The sequence below is a fragment of the Cyprinodon variegatus genome, unplaced genomic scaffold (assembly GCF_000732505.1).
Source record: "Cyprinodon variegatus isolate N-32 unplaced genomic scaffold, C_variegatus-1.0 Scaffold354, whole genome shotgun sequence".
Taxonomy (NCBI): Eukaryota; Metazoa; Chordata; class Actinopteri; order Cyprinodontiformes; family Cyprinodontidae; genus Cyprinodon; species Cyprinodon variegatus.
The window spans coordinates 429840-450181 of record NW_015150807.1 but is presented as its reverse complement, the minus strand read 5'-3'; the positions used below and the strand labels follow the sequence as shown (position 1 = coordinate 450181).

General features: G+C 39.1%; 1 protein-coding gene across 3 annotated transcripts in view; it reads left to right on the top strand.

Moving 5' to 3' along the window:
- LOC107091852 (growth factor receptor-bound protein 10-like) overlaps positions 1-20342 on the top strand; it is a 79055-nt gene that overhangs the window by 4502 nt on the left and 54211 nt on the right. For all 3 annotated transcript variants that reach the window (XM_015386023.1, XM_015386020.1, XM_015386022.1), the window contains exon 3: positions 6911-7004. In XM_015386023.1, coding sequence (XP_015241509.1) covers positions 6911-7004 — 94 coding nt within the window. The remainder of the gene's footprint in view (positions 1-6910; positions 7005-20342) is intronic.

The window sequence follows — 20342 nt, the reverse complement described above, 5'->3', positions numbered from 1 at the left end:
CATCTTAAAGACTGGGAGCCTTGTAAAAGAAAATAAATATATAAAGAAACAAAAAAAAGAATTGCAAAACCATTAAAATGTTGACCTGAACCCAAAGTACATAAATTAATGAATTATATTGAGGCTCAGTTGTTAACTATATAAGAGATAAAATAAACCGTTAATCTTTTGTTGGTGAAGCAGATGAAAACCAAAGGAAAGCAGCTTTAGATTTTACTCCTTTACTCCCCATGGGATGCACTCATCATTGTTGTGATATCAAGACATAATAAGAAAACAAACAGCTGCATTCTCTGAGCTCCAGTGACTTGGAGAGACCTGTTTTTAGACTAGACGGTTTTAAAGTTGGGGTTTACCACACTATTTTTTTTACTTCAAGCCTCTGTTTCAAAGTTTATTTCTTTAAGATCAGTTTGTTCTCAACAGCCCCTGAAACAAAAAAAAGCAAAACAGAGGAATGTCTGGTCTTCCAGTCTGCATGAAAAACATTTGTTGAGTTGAAAAAGCGTTATTAGCTTGTTCTAATATTAAAGAGCGATGTGTTTAACAAAGCCTCACAGTCTGAAAGCAAACTTAGATTTTTCTCCTAATAAAACAAGCCTTTTAATTCATAACTGGATTCCTCCCTAATTTAAAGAACAGCTTTAAATCCAGATAAACTATGAAAATACAGGGACATACTGTAAAGTTTGAGTCATTTAATTTTCCAAAACTATTATCAAACATGAAATGCAGTGAAAAATGCAGTGCATGGATTTTGCAGTGCAATGAATCTCTATAGTAGATGAAGGATTGTATAGTTTCCATGGTTTAAGCTAGATCTATTTTTGCTGTTATGTAAATCAGATTAGAAATCTATATTTCTACTTCTGCTAAATTAAGATAACATGTATTATTACCAAACAGCTGGAATAAACAACAGCTAAATTAACTAGTGGATTTTATGTGTATTTATACTGAATATTCTACCTTTTCACTGTTCTGCCTCTTTTGCATGTATGAGTATACTAAGCTGTTGAATTAGTCGGACTCTCTGTTCAGGTAGAGTACAAAAAATGACTGCTGCTTTACAGGACTTTTACTCTATCCCTTTGGACCTTCTTTTTTTCTTTTACCGGGGCAGAATTTGGTTTCTGGAGTGACTTGAGTCTTGTGACCTAAGATTTTCTTTCCTTTTTCTGGTTGTTTTTCCAGTCGTGCAAAAAATTTTCGAATCGGGCCCAGTTTCAGCATCGTCTTGCGTCCTGCGTTATGTAGCATACAGTGGGCAACAAATTGTGATTATTCTCTCCTGACTAACTCCTGATCAGAACTCTTAAGGTCGGGAGAAAATCAAACGTTTGAAATCAGTCGGCCCTCATGAGATGTACCTGAGGAAAATGAAGTGAGCTACAGGCATCTAAGAGCCAATTTACCAGAACCTCACGCCATCTCTCGGCGCTGAGTCTGACAAGTGGTTTTTAGACGTAGAGTGTGAGCAGTTAGATCGCATTGGGCCATACACTGTAAGCAAATGCATCGTGTGCTTTGAACTTTTATACCCTGCAGATTTGTCCTACAGTTTAAGCTGTAGCTGAGTACAAAGATTGAAAATATTGCATGTTTAATCACCGTTACACTGGTGTGAATCCATCATGAACTCTAAAACAGACCCTAGAACCCTACCCTGGTTACAATTTCCAGTCGCTGAACTGTTTATCCAGACCTTGGATTAACCAGACCCTGGTTCACTTGCAGTGTGAATAACCGCTGGGTCATTATGTCAAAAGCAGGAAGACAGGATGTAACCTAAGAGCAGCAATTGACATAAAAAAGTGCAAATGTTAAAACAAAAGAATTTGAAAATGCCTCACGGGGCTACTTTGAGTAGTTGCAGACATACAACTATGTCTAAAACATCAATCTAGCAACAAAAGCCCATTTACACAGACTTTCTTCTTTATGTTTTTTCTTCTTCTCCATCAACACAACACTAAACAACCTGCCCCCATAGCAATGCACTTTCCATTGCATGATTGTGTTTGATGTGTTCTAAATAAACACAAAGAAAGCATACCTGGCGACAGTAATCACGACCTGAAATGATTCCAAACAGCTGAATTTATGTTTGTTTTTTGTGCAAAGAAAAGCCGTAGAAGCTATTTTTTTTTTATCCAGCTGATTGGCAGTGCACTGCAACAGTTGTGGAGGGGGTATTACTGCAGCACTTTATCATTACTATAGCAAGAAAAAAAAAACTTTCTCTGACACATCCTCATAAGGGTAGTAGACTATAGCAGGGAGTTCTACCTTGATACCAGTAACCAGGTCTTGCTGGAAAAGGGTTTAGACCTTATGGACTGGACGCCCATAGGACAGCCTCTCAGGTGTAGTTCTGCAAGGCTTTCTTTGTATGTGTTCAGTGGAAAGTCCTCTTTCAGACCAGTTAGGTGAAATATAGTGTCTCTGCAACACAACAGTCCCACTTCCAGAGTCCAACTCCTGCAGAATGAGCTCTTTGTTTCTCCGCTTGGATTTTCTCCTCTCCAACTCTCCAGTAACCTAAAGAATTTGGCTGAACGGCATTGTAGAGCTCTATAAATAGATCTCCTAAACAAACAACATTAACAAGCAGTGGACTTTGTTTTTGTGACAGGCTTGGGATCGACGTTGTGACGTCTTACTGAGACCGAGGGGATGAAGGAGGTGACGTAACGTCAGCTGCCTTATTCCTTCTGAGTGGAGGTACAAACGTGAAGCCTCCTGCTAACTCAAACCGTGGGAGCTCCTGTCGAGCTGACATTAAGTTGGATTGGTTCTCTTTGGCTTCCAGGAAAGGGGCTTTGCACCAGTAAGACTCCAGTGAATAGGGAATTGAGTCTCCACAGAGAACATTCCTCCATCCTACATGTAGCGCAGAAGAAAACAGATTTGCGTTGTTAAACGGAAAGAAGCTGGCTAAAACATTGCTGTGTTTTTGTGTGAGGTTTGCCAATTGAGATGAGACTGCATGCCCCCCCCTTCCCCCTGCGGAGTTTCTCTTTGGGTGTAGTTGGGTAGATAAGGAGCAAATGAGCCGTTCCTCTGTGAACTTACATAATGCCATACATAACGGCAGGGATGTTTGGGAATCTGGGCACCGTTCCACCCCCGTCTCTGATGTGTGTTTCTGTCTGTCTCACAGTGAGGGTATTGGACCGCTGCCATAGATGTATCAGATTGAGCCGCACTGTTTGTCTTTTCTTTCTCCTTCTGCAAATCCACCTTTCTGTGCAAAGGTTTACATTTGTAAATGAGTATTTGAGCATCCTGCACAGCAACAAAAGGCTGTCAGAGACTTGCAGCTGAGCTAATTTATGGCTTCAGCAGAAAGCTCTGAAAACCTTAGAAATAATTTGGGTTCTTAAGTAGTTTAAAAAAAAAGGAAAATTGATTTCAGCCTTTTTAGTCTAAACAAGTAATAAACGATTATGTTTTAACGCCTGACTCTATGACTCACTATCCCATTTTTTTTTTTTACACCTTGTAAACTGCCTTCCTTCCTTCCTTCCTTGTGTCCTTCCTTACTTACCACCTTGTGTCTTTCCTTCCTTCCTTCCTTGTGTCATTCCTTCCTTTCTTGTGTCCTTCCTGCCTTATTTGTGTCCTTCCTTCCTTGTGTCCTTCTTTGTGTCCTTCTTTCTTTCCTTGTGTCCTTCCATCCTTCTTTGTTTCCTTCCTTCTTCACTTCCTTGTGTCCTTCCATCCTTCCTTCTTTGTGACCTTCCTTCTTTGTGTCCTTCCTTCCTTGTGTCATTCCTTCCTTTCTTGTCTCCTTCTTTGTGTCCTTCCTTCCTTCCTTGTGTCATTCCTTCCTTCCTTGTGTCCTTCTTTGTGTCCTTCTTCTCTTCCTTGTGTCCTCCATCCTTCTTTCTTTGTGTCCTTCCTTCCTTGTGTCCTTCCTTCTTTGTGTCCTTCCTTCTTTGTGTCCTTCCTTNCCTTCCTTCCTTCCTTCCTTCCTTCCTTCCTTCCTTCCTTCCTTCCTTCCTTCTTTGTTTCCTTCCTTCCTTCCTTCATTCCTTCCTTGTCCTTCCATCCTTCCATGTGTTCTCCTTTCCTTCCCTCCTTGTGTCATTCCTTCCTTTTTGTGTCATTCTTTGTGTCCTTCCTTCCTTCCTTCTTTGTTTCCTTCCTTCTTTCCTTGTGTCCTCCTTTCCTTCCCTCCTTGCGTCATTCCTTCCCTCCTCGTGTCATTCCTTCCTTTCTTGTGTCCTTCTTTGTGTCCTTCCTTCCTTTCTTCCTTCTTTGTTTCCTTCCTTCCTTCCTTCCTTGTGTACTTTAATCCATCCTTTTGTCCTTCCATCCTTCCTTTTGTCCTTCCATCCTTCCTTTTGTCCTTCCATCCTTCCTTCTGTCCTTCCATCCTTCCTTCTTTGTGTCCTTCCCTTCTTCCTTGTGTCCTTGTGTCCTTCATTCTTTGTGTCCTTTCTTCCTTCCTTGCTTTTAGGGTTGGGTCTGTCACATTTAAACCGACACAGTACCACCCCACCTGTACCTTTGAGTAGGTGTTGCTAATGTCATTTAGTATCATTGCTAGGCTTACTTAACTTGAGCAGATGAAGATCATTTAGGTTGTTGTCATCAAATGTTTCCAATATTGTTTCTCCCATGTTGCCGGCTGCAGATGATAACTTGCTAATGGATTCAGAAGGTGTTAGCAATGGCAAGAAGTTGTAGCGGTAGATCTGAGCTTGTTGAAAATTTTGCACTCTTTATCCTTGAGAAAAATCTTGTGTCCTAACCAAATGCTTCTTCTAGTTAATAGAAATGAAAAGGAAAACGTGTAGCGATAAATATTGTATATCGCCTCTCAGACAAAAATCAGACTCTCGATTTGTATCAAATATGTTTAAACATATGGGAGACTTCTTAAGTTGCAATTTAATTTTCAAATTTGAAATCCATTTAGATGTTAAAAGACGTCAGACATAAGGTTTGTTAGGGACTGTCTTACTATAGTAGTGTGATTCTGCTGCAAAGCAGGCATTCAAAATTTACCCCACTGGTAAATATCCATTTAAGTCTTTTGATGAAAAATCTTTGATGGGCCACTCAGTGAGCTTCTCTTTGTGTGTGAAAGTTAGTGTGTGCATCATAGTTTCTGTTTGTATTACATATTTCCTTGCAGCCATTTCCAGACCTAATCCAACCAACATGATTCAAGAGTAGCTAAAAGATAAAGGAACGATCAAAAATAGGGCTGCAGCTAATGATTATTTTGCAAATCAATTAATCTGTTGGTCATTTTTTCTATTAATTCAATAATAATCGGATAGCTACGGTTCCTTAAAGAGGACTTTTTGCAAAATTAAACCAGTTGAAACTAAAACTTGAGTTCTGGATAGAGCATATTGACAGACGAAAAAGATTTTGATCTTAAATGCAAAATTTTACATTTATTTTTTACAATTTTGGTATAATTGTTGCTCAAGGGTTGCTCTGTCAGCTAAAGGCATGTTTTAGAGTATTTACAATTCAGTTAAAGATTAATTGATTATTTAATTAGTTGATGATTATTTCACTAATCGATTAATTGTTTTAGCCCTAATCCAAAACAATAACTGCTCAAACTCTCCTTTAACCATCAGCTTTGTTAATCATCTTCTTTGCTGATTGACTTAAGTTAGTATCTTTTTCAGTAAAATGCTTTTTCATCAGAACTACTACATGGGATGCTTGTGCTGCAGAATAGAAAGAAACCTCCCACATCCCTGAGTGGAGCTGCAATAAAATAAGATAGAAACTATTATAGAATTAAATTAACCTGAAAGGAACATGAATAAAGTTTAAAAAAGACATTTTTTGTATGGACAGCTACTGCCTTTTAGGTAAAGCCAAAAGCAAGATATTAAACCACTCCAAAGCTGTTTCATGGGGTCCTTAAAATTGTAGAGAAGGTCAAGGTGCATTAGAGTTCACTGTAAAGGTTAATTGGGAACACTACCATTAAAATTGACTCTTTGACGCCAGAGTGAGTTAAGGGGCCTTTTTTTTTTCTATGCCTTTTAGCAACATGTTAACAGTGCTGCTACTGATAACTTCTACAAGACCCAGAACACTGTTCTTCCTCAAACCCCTCAGGGTACACAGTTACTGCCTTGTGCCTTGGTGGAGCCAGGCTCTGAGTGGAGCTGATGAAGGAATGGACAGTTCTATCAGCATCTTTGCACTGCTCAGTTTTCTATTAAAATGACTATATTTCTCAACATTTTTAAGAAGCTGCTATACATGCAGAGGAAGTATAAAATTCAGTTGCTGCAGCTGGTTTTCAGTGGCAGTTAAGAGGAGTTGCTCTTCCTCTGTCCGAGCTAAAGGCTGCAGTCAGACCACAGGCCCAGCAGTCAAGCTGTCTTCCTTGGAAAGCGTTTGGCTGCTCCTTCTCAGAGCCATAAATCTGGCTCATGACATTTATGGATGTTTTCGAAGCACAGAGACGAGATGCGAGCTTGTGTGTATGTGCACGCGTGCACAACAGGACTCCTGGCCACGAGCAATTCCTGGAAGCAGCGCTTCCGCGTTCTTCTTTTTCCAGGAAAAGCGGAGATTTAAAATTTGGCTTTTTGTCCTCTCTTTCTCTCTGACAGCTTTCTCGCCCCCAGGCTGTTTCAAATTAGACATTGTGTGAGGAACTTGACATTGTCTCCCCAGATGTGTGACCAGATGTGTGTTTGTTTCTTTTACTATTAGATGTGTTGATGTAACCGAAACTCTACTGGATATATTTTCTGTTTTTTCTGCCCTAAGATGGCACTATAACAGCAAGACATTCCTTTTTTTTAACAGTTTGAACTCATGATGGTTTATCCTTCAGTAAAATGCCCGGCAGCCTAATCGTAGTTTTATTATCTTGATTTTTGAATGAAATATATTTTTGTCTTTTTTTTTTTTATAGGAAAGGATGGAGCGCACCTCCTCCCGCAGGCCTGAGGAGCTGATCGTTTCCGGCTTTCAGCGCTCAGCCAGTCAAGCTTTGCCGCATCACCATGGTAACGTTCCCACAACAAGTTTCATGAGATGTGCTGTAAAACTAACTGAAGCTCAACCAGTTTTGTTCCACGTGTTATTTCGGGTCAGTATGCATGTGCTGTCTTGCAAACATTGCATCCAGTATTTGTCAAATCCACAAATGTTAGGCTTGGACAGTTGCATTTGCAGTATGATCATTATTAAAAAAGGAAACAAAAAAATGAATATCCAGTTTGCAAAGTGACCTGATTTTTGGTTGCGTTACAAAAAGAGACAAAGACTTTCTGACTTCAGCCTTATAGGTAGCATTTATGTGTTTAAAGAGACATTATGTACATTTTTGTGGAAAAATATCTTTATTTGACTCTAGTGTTTTCGGCCGTGGTGAACGGGTTAAGCAGTTGACCTATGGAAGGTTTGGTCCCTGATGCGGACGCTAGGTTCTGCCGCTGTGATTTTGCTGCATGTCTTTTCCCTCTCTCTAATCTGTTAGAGATTTCCTGTTTGCCTACTATCAAAAATAATATAAATAAAGACCACTAGTGCATAAAAATAAACTCTAGGGGAAAAAAGTGCATCTCAGACAAGAAAAACATTTACAGATTATAGAACATTAAAGACAACTTCCCTCAAATGTTGATTTCTGAGCCGTTTGGGTTAAAGCTAATTTAACTGTTACCTGTGTTAACAAAACTAATTTTAAATCTGGCTTAGTTAAAAACAGTGCTACTCTCATTTGTACTGTATATATATATTTATGCAAAAGTCATTAGAAAGCAGAAAAACTTTTGTTATCTGATGACACCTACTTATTCTAATGATCTTTTTTACACTGTATGACACTTTGAAGTGTTACTCCATGTGTTTCGAAGAAAATTTGAGGAAAAACAAAGTGCACAAAAAAACTACTGGTTTAATCCAAATTATATCCATAGGTGGATTTATCAGAATAAGTGATGTTTAAGCTTATTGGCCCTGATACAAAACAAATGATTCAAGTTCTCAACATATGCTTTTAGTGTGAGGTATATATAGCGTATTGATAAGAGTCGGGAAAAGTCCTTCCTGTTAATGAAAACCATTTCTCCGATGTTTTGGAGCTCTTAAACATATTCTTAAAAACCAAGCAAAGGGTGAATGACTCATAAAGACGCAGATCCATAAAAGAAACCCAATAAATAGCTCCTGGTTTGCAAATTATAAGGCCATATTTCTAGCTCTGTCTTTTTTCCAACTTGCCATAAATATTTTTTAAAAGCAAAATATTCCTCCGCCAGGTTGTTCCAGTATCCCACCGCTTCTGTTCCATCCATTTTTCACACACCATCTCGTCTTTTTACTGCTATATTCATAAGGCCAAAAAATTTAAAGGCCTGGTTAGCGCTCGCTGCTTTCCTAGAAGTCTTTCACTTTAATTGCTTGTCTTTTACACCATCTAGGAAACTGTCTGCCTCAATCAGTTCTTTCTCTGCTCACCAGATGGATGGGTTGTTGAAAAGGCTTAAATTCCCCCAGCTCACCTCACCGTACACACATTCACAACGAGGCCTGCATAATAAATCCCTTCAACCACTGTGAAATTAGCTAACCTGAGGCCAAAGCTGGGCATTTTGTTCCCTTTTTTTATTTACACATGAAAGGGGGAGGAGGGTAGAGGATGGGGTCTTTAGTCTCCTGGACAGTCTGCGGAGTATACAGAGAAGTTTTTAGTAAGTAGGGCAAAGGTCTGACCTGTAGAGCTTCCTTTATCTCCTCACCTGAGGAGATAAAGGAAGGTAAAGCAGGTTCTCTGCTCACTGGAATCAGGTTATCAGAACAGTATGTTAGAATTCTTTTAAATTCTAAGGTTAAATATTTCATTTATATTTTTATCTTTAATTGCTTATAAGAAATGTTATTCTTGATCTTTCTGTGTTGGTTTCAGGTTTGAGATCTAGATGACTTATCTGAAGCCAATCTCTGGTTTCTCTAGATCTGTTTTTAGTTCCAATTGTATTTAGGAGTATAATATCGTTTTCTTCCCTTCCTGCTGCGAGCTGTCATTAATATTTACTCCGCATCAAGACCAGATCGGATTTCTTACTGGGTTCCTGTAAAGTCAGACAACAAAACTATAAAAGCATTACAAATGGTGAGAGAGTGAAATGACCACTACCTGCTGAAGTGCTGCTTTTCCTCTAACCTTAGTTAAATGGAAAATAACTTTCTTTCAGTCTCCTACCACAGAATCATTCTCCACACGTGTTGTTAAACGATCTGTAAGCTTTGTGCAAGCTAAAAATAATCCTGTAAGTCTGGTTACAAGTCAGTGTCGCATTTTGTAGTAATTTGAAGCAGGGCAAAATAATCCCTTGGACAATTTGAGTAAGGCAAATTATCTGCTTCTATTTAGCACAAAGTGTTTTGTTTTTAGCAGAATGATCTTACTCTTTTAAGGATAGCCTACTCTACTGATTTGTGCTTGCTAGGTCAGGTTTTCATCTCAATCCTTATCACCATGCAGGGGACCAAAACATCTAGCCTGGTAAGACAGGCCAACAATGACCCTAATGTAGGGTGAGTCCTGCTCGGGTCTAGTTTTACTAACCCGCACCCGCCCGACCCCGTTAGGATGACTACCGAACCCGACCCGTCACCACGGATATCTTCAATTCAAATCCGAACCCGACCCGACCTGTTGATATTTAACCCGCAACCCGACCCGTTAACACATAAAATAATAGGCTATAGTACGCTGCGCTGCAGAACAGCGCCATTAACACTGCAGCAGACGTGTATGCACTGACTGTGGCCTTTTTGGAGGGAAGCCCACACTGCCGGCAGGGCTTTAAGCTACAACAATGGTGACCCCAGTGCCTGATTAATATAACATTTCTGATGTCCATAACAACACACACGCATAAAAAAAAAAAATCACCAACTACCCGCCCGCACTAAAATAATATCCGCCTGACCCGTTTATTTTTCTTTATGTATTTTTCACCCGCAAAAGAGCATTTTAGCGGGTGACCCGTCGGGGACCCGCGGGTACCCGACCCGTTGCAGGACTCTACCCTAATGACTCCCTTTTCAGATATTTTTGATTTATGCCCAATATTGAAGTGTGATCTGTGCTATGTTATTCCACGCCACAACGCAAGAGGGACAATCAGGAACCAACTGTGGGTCTAGATACGGCCGAGGCGGTGAGGAAGTGGGGGCAAGTTTGCTCAACAACGGAGGGACATGAGGGTGAAAAAGAGCAGGGATCCAGGTGGAAAAAGGGTCCCGGCGTTCTCGCGCACCTTGCTCTGCTAGCTAGTCCAACTTCACGAGTCGTTTTCCACAATGGTGGTCATACAAACAATACAAGCCAGTACAGTACCAAATATCAATCACATAGTGTAGAGTGGATGTAGATGTGGACCAATAGGAGAGGTGCAGCAGAGTGTCTGTGGAAGGGGCGGGGGCAAATTTGCATTCACCGTGACACACGCCGACGACCTAGTTTCTGAGTATAAATCAGCCTTAAGGCCAATTTATGCTTCTGACGCATAGCCTCTGCAACCATCAAATCTGTCTCTGTGCACGCACCTCAAAAAAATCCTGACTACGCGTCCGACAATCACAAACCTGCGCAGACCTCAAGCGGAAGTGTGCCACCAAAAAGCAGCTGTGATTGGTCCTTGGTATGCCTAGAACTACATTGGACAACTACGACGAAAGAGTAATCGAGGAGGTGTTGAAGCACAACTCGTGACCATCCGCCAAAGTTCTCGCAAGTTCTCGAATAGGCTCCACCTTGCGCTTTGGCTGGAAACTGCTATGCGTCCCTAGAAATTCCAGACCGATGGCGAAGAAGCATACCAGCAAAACTTGTTCACGACCAGACCCAAGCGACATTTGATGTGTGCGGTTGCGGAAGTATAATCTGCCCTTTAAGGGGTGGACTTGTCCGTTCGGTTCAATTTGCATGTTGTTAAGCCATAACAAGGTGTTGTTGGGCTACTCTATAAAGCTAGAAACTCAACGCTATTTCAGACATTTTGGCTTGAGAAAGCTTTCTGGATGCTTCGCGCAACTTCAACAAGAGCACATACTGTAGGAGAGTTGATGGTGCAAAGCGACTGATTCAATAACAACGTTTCTACATTAAAAAGTAGGTTGAATATTGCTGTGATTTGCTCATTATGGGCGAGAACGAAGACTTGATAAACGCTGGTTAGACGCTGTGATGTAATGAAGCTCCTTGCATCATCTTAACACTGACTGACAGCCGCTGCCTTTAATCAATATGTGTTCTTTACTTTCTCCGGACTATAATGATTTTACTTCCATGGTGTTTGTTCTATGCAGTAACCTGCCTGTAGGTAGTCAGCTGAAGAGATTTACTTTTACATGTTATTTTTACATGTAATATGAGAAGAAGAAATGTGCTTTAGTCCCAAGATGGGGATATATTTAAGTGTATCAGGGGCACATAAAAGCATTTAGGTAGAACATTTTCAAAAATTTTTACTTTGAAGCAAAAATAAAATTGGTTCCAAATTTATTTCATACTTTGAATAAACAAGAAATCTCTAAGTAAAAAAAAAAAAACTTAAAATAAAACTGGACTTAAAATGAATTGCGTAAGAAAAGACAGCAACATAAGCTGTATTTGTTGGACACATCTAGCATAATAATAATATTGTTTATTTACAGCCTTAATTCTAAGCTTGTGTAAAACTATGAATCAATAACACTTAAGATAAGTGTACACAGACTAAAATACAGATAATAAAATAATTATTTCATGTTAAAAAGGACAGTGCTCTGCTACCCTACATAGCAGCAATAAATGATTGAAAACAAGCAGTCGCTGATAACTTGTTGCACATTATAAAATTATCTCAAGAAAAAAAGCAGGAGTCAAAGTGACTAGGATACAGTTGCATTTTGGCTTTGCAGGACTCAGACACTTTACATCAGCCTCACTAATGGATTTGGTTTATATTTAGATCACCCTCTGCTCGGGTTGCATGCCCTTCATTTATGATAGCCCTATCTGTCTTCCTGATAACCTGACAGCATGCTTTATGGGGGGGTGTAGCATACGTGCACTACCTGCTGCACAAACACTATACAGTTTGTGCCCTGTTAGTATATTAAATACGTTAAGTAAAAAAGGAAATAACATTAATGGGAATAGTAACATCTCTGCATATGTTTTGTAATCAAACTTTTTTAGACCCTAGAGCATGATGCTCCAACTTTCCTTGCTAAACCTCTAGACGGTGGTTAGAGATCAATAATTGCTGGTTTTTGAGGGTACGGGTTAGTGTATTTTGGGATGCAGGGGAAATGAACTGTCCAGTTTTGTATGGCATGTTTTGCTGTCAGATCCTAACCAGACGGCTGTAGAGAGTCCTTCACATTCCAGGTCGAATTTAATGGACAAGATGGAGAAGGCATTTTATTTCTATACGTCTTCTCGGTTCCCTGTGCGAAGCCAACAGTGGAGAGTGGGCCAGGCTAGCCGCAGGAGGAGGCAGAGGAATGCCAATGAAACCATCATTATCCTCCTAAAGCAGCACAAGACTGCATTTTTTTAAAGTTCTTGTAGACTAAATGGTAGGGCACAGTTACTGCAGTGAATAGACAGATTAAAACCCTTGTGCATGGTGTAGGATCTCTGTTTCAGCACACAAAATTCCGATTATCTAAGGTTTTGTTCCTGTTTTCTGTCAATACAAAGATAAATTACTTCTAAAGCATGCCTACAACTAAGTCGCAGTCCACACTGATGCTTATTTTATAATAAAATCCAGCGAAGCAATCTGGGACAGGAGCTACAGAAAGGCCCCAGTTGATAAAGATCTTCCAGTATTTTCTTTGGAGTAAAATTACCTTAATCGGGGCTCATTGCTGCAGGTTCATTACCAACACTGGATTTTACAGTCGGTAGCTGCTGTTTTTCTTCTGCCCTTTGGTAATTGAAGTCTTGGAATTTACTATGTAATATTTATTCCAATGAATACTTTAAGTGTTTTATGACTGTGTTAGTCCTTAGTTGAACATGCATTCCAGGTGTGGCTAAAAAACAATCCTATTTAGGTGTTTCATGTGGCATTATGCTTTCTTCCTTTACTGTTTAAAGTCGTACGGAAACGGCCGTTCCAACTGTTGCATTTCTGAATTCTCCTGAGTGGTGCACCACTACACTAGTGAATAAAGTGAATGTGATTGGTTGTTTATCAAGAGGGCGGGATTGTTGTGGCGGAAGGTTCGCAAGCAAGTTTGATTGTGGCCGGTTTCTCAGAAGCGTCTAAAATTGGTGACTTGTGACAGCCGTACATGTTTGAGCCCTTGCCTTGTAACGCTGCAAGTTCTGTTAGCTCTGCGCCTGCTGAAGACACAGACGTCCATCCCTGTGAACACTGGGACGGAACTCAATGAGAAAGTAAATCATTCTTATTTCTTATTTCAACCATTGCGTATATTAGCTGCGACGTATAAATCAAGATACTGACCAAAAAAAAATTGATGGGCAGATGGCCGTTGATATATGATTGGCCGAATTTAGTAGTACAAGCTTAAATATAACTAACTTGCCTGCATAAGGTAACGAAAAAAACTCAGATTCTAAGACAGGATTTTTTAGTTTTTTTATTGAAATTTTCTGAATTTTGCAACAATACCGTCTGATAGAGAATACATTTATATACATGTTTAAGCCAGAATGATTTGACATGTAAATGTGATTTCCCTACAACTATAAGCATCTTGTTTAATTGTAGGGGTTTTTGAACAACACCGGACACAGTCGCTGATGCACTTTGTAAATGGGATGACCAAAGGCCCTGTCATATACAGGAGAAGATATCAGCACTTTTATTTGACGAGATTCCTTTTTGTTAGGTAAAAATATAAATTTTGCACAGTTTCTGCACATCAGGTGATTTTGTGCCAAAGTGACATCTAATGACTGCCCACCTAAACATTTCCATTCTGTGCACATGGCAGCCATATTTAAACCAGACCTCTGGGCTGATCAGCCATCTTATGCATATTTTACAATTTAAATAAAAAAAAAAAAAAGAAAGAAAAACAAACAGTCTAAGAGCAGCTGAACAATGCTATGGATTTATTTTGCCTAACATCAGTTTAACCTAATGGATTGACCATCACTTCCCTAACCTAGGCTTCTGTTAATGCCTCTGAGGACTGAACATGAAAATTTTCTGTTGAGAAAGGAAATCTTTTTTTCTTTCTTGTAAATATTACATGATATAAGTTGAAAAGTAACTAGAAAAACACTCAGAGCGCAGACGTCTGCAAGCAGTGAATTTTTCCCACTCATATAGCTAAGACTTACACAGAATCTGGATCATCACCGAGTTAGGAAAAAAGACAAAGTCCATTAAATATACTTAAAAAGTTTTCATTTGGTGCTGCTGACCAACAATGTTCCCTTTTCTTGTTTTCTTGTCTGCAGTAAAATACTTTTTGAGTGAGATGCTAGGGCTGTTGATAGTCACTGCTGCCACCCTCTGGTTTAGTGGGGAACTGCTTGTTCCGCCAAATATCACTGTCTCACAATTCCTGGATTATCGCCAAGATTGCTCCTTGTTATGAGGGACTCCTCTGATACAAATTTCATTCAAATCCGCACATACTAATCTGTATCCTGTAAAAAGACGAACAAACACACACTTTCCTAAAAACATAACCTCCTTGGTGGAGGTAACAATAGATGTGTACCAAGCCACTTTGTATACTTCAACATTAAAGAATATGAAAACGGTTAAGTTGCAACAGTTTGTATTTTTTCTGTAAAACTTCCTATAAGTAGCATGTCTGTCTGTCCTCAGTTACTCTTGGTTTCTATCCGAGGTTTAGTGCCTGTCTCCTCTTGCCTGCTCACACGCCCATCCCATGTCCCACTCATGAACCTGATCATCAGTTGACCCTGTGTCCCAGACTGGGCTTTTTTCTGTGTGCAGGACTGTCAGGCTGTGCTTCTTTGTGATCCAAACATAAGCGACTCCTCCTGTTTTTTTTGGAACAGCAGCGTCTCTTCTGCTCTCTCTCTCTCTCTGTTCACCATGTGTGCACAATGTTTTCTTTTAAAAACTTGCATAATCCAAAGCACGGGTTCGTGTACGCAGCACCGTGCACGTGGTGTCCCATCCTTGTTCCGGAGTGTGCATGTGTGTGTGGCGTTCTGCTGTTCTCCTGATCCTGGTCATTTAAGTCAACATGTGAAGGGAACAAACTGTTTAACGCTTCCAAAGCACAGTTATTTCTTCCTCCTGGAATGTTTGGAATCCTCTGAGCGGTGTTGGGGTGGGACTCACTGAGGGCCAAAGGGCTTTAGACACATGCACATGCAGGAACACACCGAAATGTGGACTTTTAAAAGGGTTTACTCTGTTATAACTGCTTTGTTTCAAATGGAGTTAACTGTTTTCCTTCCTGCACTTACACTTCTAATAATTGTATATTGTAAGGTTAAAATTTCTTTTCTAAAATCACATTGATCTTGTTTTTTTTTTTCTGTCTTTACAGCCTGCCTGGTTCAATTAAATTTAAATAAAATTTATTTATATAGTGCAAATTCACCACACATGTGATCTCAATGTACTTTAAACAGACAATACTGAAAACCAGTTGATTGCATCCAGATTGCAAGTCATGCTTCTCCTGGATGAGCCTGTTGCAAAGACCTTTGCTTGCATTTTTTTGTTGACTCTTCATCAATTCCTCACACCCAAGCTTGCTTTTGGGGCCGTTGGAATTGAAACTTCCTTTTTACCGGATAAAATCCTCCAGCGGAACCAGGCCCAGTGTGGGCAGGCATTTACCTAGGCCAACTGGGGTTCAGGAGACCGAAGCAGAGAAGCAAAAAGAAGCAGAGGAGAGACAACATTGTTAACTAGCTCCACAGGTGGCTCCGTCTGGGAAAGATACAGCCAGGTAGACGAGCTCTGTTCCAATTCTGCTAACTCTAGAAACAGGCCAAGCTCAGATATCTATAAACAGAGATGTAGATGGCAGCAGCACAGCTGATGTTTCAATCCAGTGTGGAGTTGCAGTCAAATAGAAACAGACCACATGAAACTACTATCATGAGAAAAGGCTGAGTGATCAAATTATGTGTGGAACTTGACAAATACTGTAGATTGGGAGAATAGAGATGTTATGAAACAGAATGATGAAAATTGGTCCCTATGTGATCCAGCAGCCCAAAGGTATAGCAGCACAAATACAGAAAATAGCTCAGGAAAACCCAACCACATTGATGATGTATAAGAAAGGTAGAGCCTAAGTAATCATCACTGTTTTTAACTAGAAGCTTTTTCAAAAAGGAAAGTTTTAAGCCTACCCTTAAGAGTAGACAGGGTGTCTGCCTCACGGACTAAAACTGGTAGTTGGTTCCACAGGAGAGGAGCCTGATAACTAAAAGATCTTCCTCTCATTTTACTTTTAGAAATTCTAGGAACCACTAGTAAACCTGCAGATTGAGAACAAAGTGCTCTGTTACTCTGTGGCTAAATCGTCGCACATTGAAGATTTAGCCAACGTATCCCTGATGTCCCAAAATCTCCTAAAACGCTGGCATACGCTGAACTATTTTTTCATTTTTGGACGTATACATAGAGTATTTATAACGATTCTAGAGCGTATGTCCAATTAGAGCCTTACAGAAATGCACCTGGATGCACCCGGCCTGCATAAAAGATTACTTTGATGACTGTATTAACCTAGCCGCTGTTTTACTGCCCACCAAAAGAAAAAGAAAATTAAAAGAAAGAAAGAAAGAAAAAAAGGTTTGCAGTCACAGCAGATTCAGCATCATGTCTGCTAGGAAGTTTGTTGGTCATGGCTGTCGAGGGAGGATCCATCACACTCACCTTCACGCTCACCCTATGATGGGAATGAAGTCTGGAGGAGCATAGACGGTTTCCTCCTCTGAAGCCCCTTTTATACCAAAACGCTCCCAATACGCCATTATCCAGTAGCTGTAAGTTAGAAACACGTTTAGTGGAACACGTCAAATACGATGCTATGCATTGGAGATAAGTTCTTGATAAGTTGTGCATCAGTTATGCACACGTTACTCATAGGTTTTTGATAAGCTAGACGCGACGAGTTATTAGTAATTTACACTTAACAGAGGTAAACAATCAGATAACTTACCTGTAATTTATGCCCCATGTCTGAGCATATGCTGGCATACATGGGGAAATTTTGAGCATTCTCAAAATTTTCCGACGTACTTGCCATATGTCGATGAGTGCCAGCGTACTTCACCGTGCTTATAACTTAAACAAAACTGACCAAGAACTTATCCAACGTATGCCAGCGTTTTTGTCAGATATATCGTATGTCAGGCCTATGCTGGCTAAATCATCAAGGCGTAGCAGGGGCTTTAGGAACCATCACCATAATCAGGGTGTTTTGGGTAAGATCAGGCAAATAATCTGCATGATTATTTTGTCATGTGAACCAGGTGTCTAGTCTTTATTTTTTTTTTTTATTTTGAAACCTGAAGTTTTGGTGACAAGAGGAGATTACAGATTGTTTGAGAAAAAATAAAATGAACTGCAAACTCTAACACCAGGATTGGTTCACTGTTAAATTTTCAAATCATTAGACGACTGCTTGGATTAGAAACTAAGCAGTCATGTTCGTGTGGTTAACACTGTGTCTTCTGGTTGAAGACACCACTTTTCCATAGATACTCTTTGTTTTTATATATAACTGGCTTCTAGCCAATAAAATGTATTCTTCAAACTTTTTAGGCATTTCAAGTCCCTGGAAAATGCAACTATTTTATGAGACTTGAAATATCAAAACATAAAATAAGTAAGGCTTCTCCATGTTGAAGTATCAAGAGAAACTGAAACCAATAAAAGTTTGATATGATCTGTTTGCTTTTATTCATAGCAGGAAAATGACTATATTTTATCAGACTGATATATTATTGCAGCTATAATAATATGACTGTAATTACTGACCTCAACTTTGCTACATTAATTAAATTGATTACAGGTTTTCAGGTACATATTGTACTGATTAAATGATCCCTTTTTGTGTATTTCTGCTCTTTGTAGAGTAACACAGCTTGTCCTAATCTGAGCTTGTTAATGAGTCAGGCATAATCTGCTAACAAATTGACCCGTTAGTTGTTTTAAAAATGGTATTACCCTAAAAAGGAATGATGGGTGGTACTGCAAAACTTTTTCATGAGTGGAAATATTATCAACACCTAGTCTATTTGTTTGTATGGGGAAACTGTAGTAGCCCTCTTTTACGTGGCTCTTTGCCTGCATGTATAAACATAATTTGGAAAGAGTTAGTGCTTTGTTACTCTATGCTCCGTACAGCTGGAGAAAACTTCAGTCAGTCCTGCTCTTCCTCTGGCTTTTGTTTGAAGGACTTTAAACTGTAGAAGAGGGTTGATGAAACATTGAAGTGGTTTCAAAACAGAAACTCGATAAGCCTCAGTATACCTTGATACCAGAAACTGGCCCTGGCCTTTGGTCAATACAACTGGATTTGCACAAGCTTTTTAGACACTGGGATGCCTTATCCACCAAACCAGTTTGAGTCCTTCACCAGTGCAGGAGCTTAATAAGCACCTGCTGTTTGAGTTTCCATGCAACAAGCCCTTACTCTATTGCTAAAAACACTGCAATCCATGGGCAGTTCTAGACAGGGGCCAACGGGGGCCAGTGCCCCTGTAGATCATGTTCTGGCCCCTTTACCAAAGACATAATACTAAAAGAAATTCTAATGATATATGCGCTGGAACAGATATGGTTACTGATGGGTCCTTTAGATCTATTTCATTTTTTTTTTACAAATTATATAAAAAAAACAATAAGATGATAGCTTTAGTGGTACTCAGGTAAGATCCTAGTTTTTATCTGCTAATTGTTTTTTTCATAACAAATAATAAAAAAAAAATACTTTTACAGCTGAATTTATCAGTTTTTCTTGAGTTCTAATTCTGATTTTATAGAAAACTTAAATTAAGTTATAAAATATGTAAAATTCCTTAATTTTACTGCAGGAATTTGAATTATGAATGTATATTGACCTAATATTCCAAATAATATCTTTATTTGATCTTTTAGACAGTTATATAGCTACAATTTTTTGAGTTGCTTTGTGGCTTTGCTAAGGTTTTTTTTTATTTTATTTTAACAATAATCCAAATGAACAAATTTTATGTCAAAATAAATATTCAGTTGGAAGACATTTTATTTTTTTAATAAATGATTATTAATTTTAATTAAACTTAATTGAATTGGGATTTTACTTCATCCAGCTCTCTTAATATATTTGAATCCTTGTTTTTTTGCTTCATGCTTTTCTGTGCCCCGATGAAAACACGGTGCCCCCCTGGAACATTTGGTGTAGAACCGCCATTGCTGCAATCCCCTCCAGAGGATCGAACAGCTTTCATGTTGTTTGGTCTGGTCTATAGTGAGCAGCAGTCAATCAGAGTGTTGTAAACACCACCTTTAAAACATTTACATTTTGCTTAGTTTGCCATTTTTCAAAATGCAAACAGAAAAACTGTAAGACTTGAAAGCGCTTATGAGCACCGCTGTTTGTCTTAGAGCAGCAGTAATAGATGAAGGTGAAGATTTGGGCTGTCCGGATCCGATATAAATATCGGATATCAGTCTGATATAAGCCAAAAAATTTGTTTGGGATAATATTGGCCTGCATCTTAAATCTCTGACATTGCATGCTGATGGAACGCCTCTACTCCTGTAGAAAATTTCTATAACGCATCGATTAATATTAATGGGTCAGTTGTTCTCATACCTATTGTCTGATATTGTCCTCGGTTTTAATATCACTTAATCAAGCCTTTGCTAACATATCTTTATTGGTAAATTCTCAAATCTGCAATATTGGTATATTGTCAGAAATGAAACGGGTTGTATTGGGACTCCTGTAATGGTGGTTTTTATATTGTGTTTTTTTGTGTGTGTATTGAGTTACATGGCATTATCACTGTTGTTAAATTGTCACTGTACTGATATTTTATACACAATTATAGAATAAAACGGGGGAAGGATCAAGATCTAGATGAGGCAAAGATAATGACCCTGTTGTTTAACAGAACCAGCTAAGAGCTGACTCTGTGCACCAGCACCGCTTTGGGACTAGAACCACTATGGCTAAATGGCATTTGGCTTTAGTTTACCGGTAGTGTTCAGCAGCAATTTCATACAGTTTTTTATAAACTTTTTAACGCTGCACTAAAACTTCCGAATAATACCAATGAGAATTACTGTTTCATAATATAAAAAGGTGAGGAAAAAACAAGATTTATTTAGCTGCATGTTTTAAATTGTGATTAAATAATTTCTCCC